Source organism: Penaeus japonicus, unplaced genomic scaffold, assembly GCF_977035675.1.
Source record: "Penaeus japonicus unplaced genomic scaffold, GWHDUDI00000001_assembly GWHDUDI00000020, whole genome shotgun sequence".
Lineage (NCBI taxonomy): Eukaryota > Metazoa > Arthropoda > Malacostraca > Decapoda > Penaeidae > Penaeus > Penaeus japonicus.
In genome coordinates, this window is record NW_028234422.1 from 16248184 (window position 1) to 16250683 (window position 2500).

A 2500-nucleotide genomic window follows, 5' to 3' on the forward strand; every position below is an offset into this window, starting at 1 on the left:
GAGAGGGGCGGCTCTCTCGACTGCGCCTGCTGTGTCAACAGGGTAGCGTGCCCTTGCGGTGCTGCCAATCCCCACCGCTGCGCTCAGTGCGGTCTCCAGCAACATTGCAACAATAGTAAGTAGTTTGGGGCAGGGTTGTGTTGCAAAGTCTATATGGCTTTGGATTCTTTTCTTTGTTTATCTGTCTATCTTCCATGTTCACTGATTATTGATTTTTTACACACACACACACACACACACACACAATTATATATTAATCTATTGATCTCTATTTATTTATCTATCTGTCTATCAATCAATCCATCTATCTATATATCTATCGATCTTTCTATCCTTCTACATATACAACATATATATAAATTATTCTACCACTTTTACTTCTTTTCACTCGTTGAAATGATAATTGCACACTCACTTTCTTTCCTTAATGCCCCTCGCCAACCGCTTTGCACTATCATTAATGGGCATCGCCGTTTCATTCATTTATATACATTTATTATTAACATTAGTGTTAGACGGGTTGCTTCAAAATTCGCAAATCAAAAAAAAAAGAAAAAAAAGAAAAAAAAAGGTCTACGTGTCATCTTCTATTTATTTGTATTATAAGAAAATGATCATAAATACCAAACATATATCATGACTAACTTGCAAATACAGCCATGAAATAAAAACCTTGGCAATGACTTGGCAATTTTGAAATGACGAACTAAAACCTTACATATTCGTATACCGCTTGAAAAGATATATCTATCTAAAAAATCAAATGAACTTTAGTGTGAAAACAGGTTATAATTATATCTCTTTATCTCTTAACCATGATTCCCATGGTCAGACTTACATAAATAAGCGGATTAAATCGATATTTAGCCTTCAGCTACACAGGGAGTGTGTTGGTGTGAACAAAGCAGTCTCCTCATATCCATTTGATCAGCTTGTCTATGTAAGCCTGACTATTAGAATCAAGGGTTAAAGGTCAGAATATCACACGCCTACATAAGCTCAGATAAAGACATCTAGAGGTTACTAACCCACATCAGGGAATGTCAAGTCAAGAACATATACAAAAAGTGAGATCACAGGTGAAAAAAACAACAACAAAAACAGAATATTAGAACATTTCCTTTTTCTCCACTTACACCTGTTACAGTCATAATGGTGTGTGACCTTTTATGACCTTTCCGTGAACTTCGGCGGGTTTGTTTTTTCATCAGGCAGCGGTAGAACTGCCTCAGCGTATGAAAGGCTTCCTCATCATCAAATATTCATAAATACAGAGTTAGTGACTCTCAAAGAGCTTCAAATTTTGGATTGCTTATATTCATATCTAAAGTAACATGTGCCCTTTATATAAGAGAGAAAGCGAGAGAGAGGGGGTGAGACAGAAAGAGAGAGAGAGAGAGAGAGAGAGAGAGAGAGAGAGAGAGAGAGAGAGAGAGAGAGAGAGAGAGAGAGAGAGAGAGAGAGAGAGAGAGAGAGAGCGACTAGGGAGACCGAGGGAGAGAAAGAGAGAGAGAGAGAGAGAGAGAGAGAGAGAGAGAGAGAGAGAGAGAGAGAGAGAGAGAGAGAGAGAGAGAGAGGAAGCGAGAGCGACTAGGGAGACCGAGGGAGAGAAAGAGAAAGAGAAAGAGAGAGAGAGAAAGAAAGAGGAAGCGAGAGCGACTAGGGAGACCGAGGGAGAGAAAGAGAAAGAGAAAGAGAGAGAGAGAGAGAGAAAGAAAGAGGAAGCGAGAGCGACTTGGGAGACCGAGGGAGAGAAAGAGAAAGAGAAAGAGAAAGAGAGAGAGAGAAAGAAAGAGGAAGCGAGAGCGACTAGGGAGACCGAGAGAGAGAAAGCCGCGAAAAGCGTGAGCGGGAGAGAGCCAAAGCCAGCCCGAGAGAGCAAGCGAAATAAGATGTAAGCCAAGAAATCACGGGACCCCCAGGCTCACTTCAGGAAACTTTTCGCCTGAGAAAGAATTAGTGAGATTAGTTTTTCCTCGGTGAAAATTAGCTGATACTTCTAGATGCCAAAGACAATCCATTCAGATGCTTTTCCTTGCCATGCAGTGTCTAGCTCTACGTATTGCAACATGCAGATATATGCTTTACGTAAACAAAGAAATGCGCGTATACACTCTTTACGTATTTTCAACCTATTTCCATGATTTATCTGTTTGTATACATATGTAAATGTAAATACTGGTAGATATTGGAGGGGTAGATAGTAGATAAACATAGGTATACATAGAAAAACACATACACCCACATATACATACGCCACTTCTCTAAAGGAGATATAACACACTGCTCGGCAACGTAATGCAAATCCTGCGAACTCGGAGACCATTTTAACAGCTCGGAGTGTGAAACAGCAACACATAACATACAGTATTATGAACTGTGTAATACATCTTAAAGACGAAGGGAAATCTACTATCCAGCATTGCAATTGCTAATATAACGGCACTGTACCGAATGGCACCCGTGGAGAGATAGCGTTCATAACGACGATACGACGCAG

The 2500-nt window shown here is 40.2% G+C and overlaps 1 protein-coding gene across 1 annotated transcript in view; it reads left to right on the plus strand.

Annotated features, from left to right (window-relative positions):
* LOC122254082 (uncharacterized) overlaps positions 1 to 2500 on the plus strand; it is a gene marked incomplete at its 5' end in the record, with an annotated part of 82144 nt that overhangs the window by 81 nt on the left and 79563 nt on the right. The window contains one exon of the mRNA XM_086547800.1: positions 1 to 115. This exon is cut by the window's left edge and continues 81 nt beyond it. Coding sequence (XP_086403926.1) covers positions 1 to 115 — 115 coding nt within the window. The remainder of the gene's footprint in view (positions 116 to 2500) is intronic.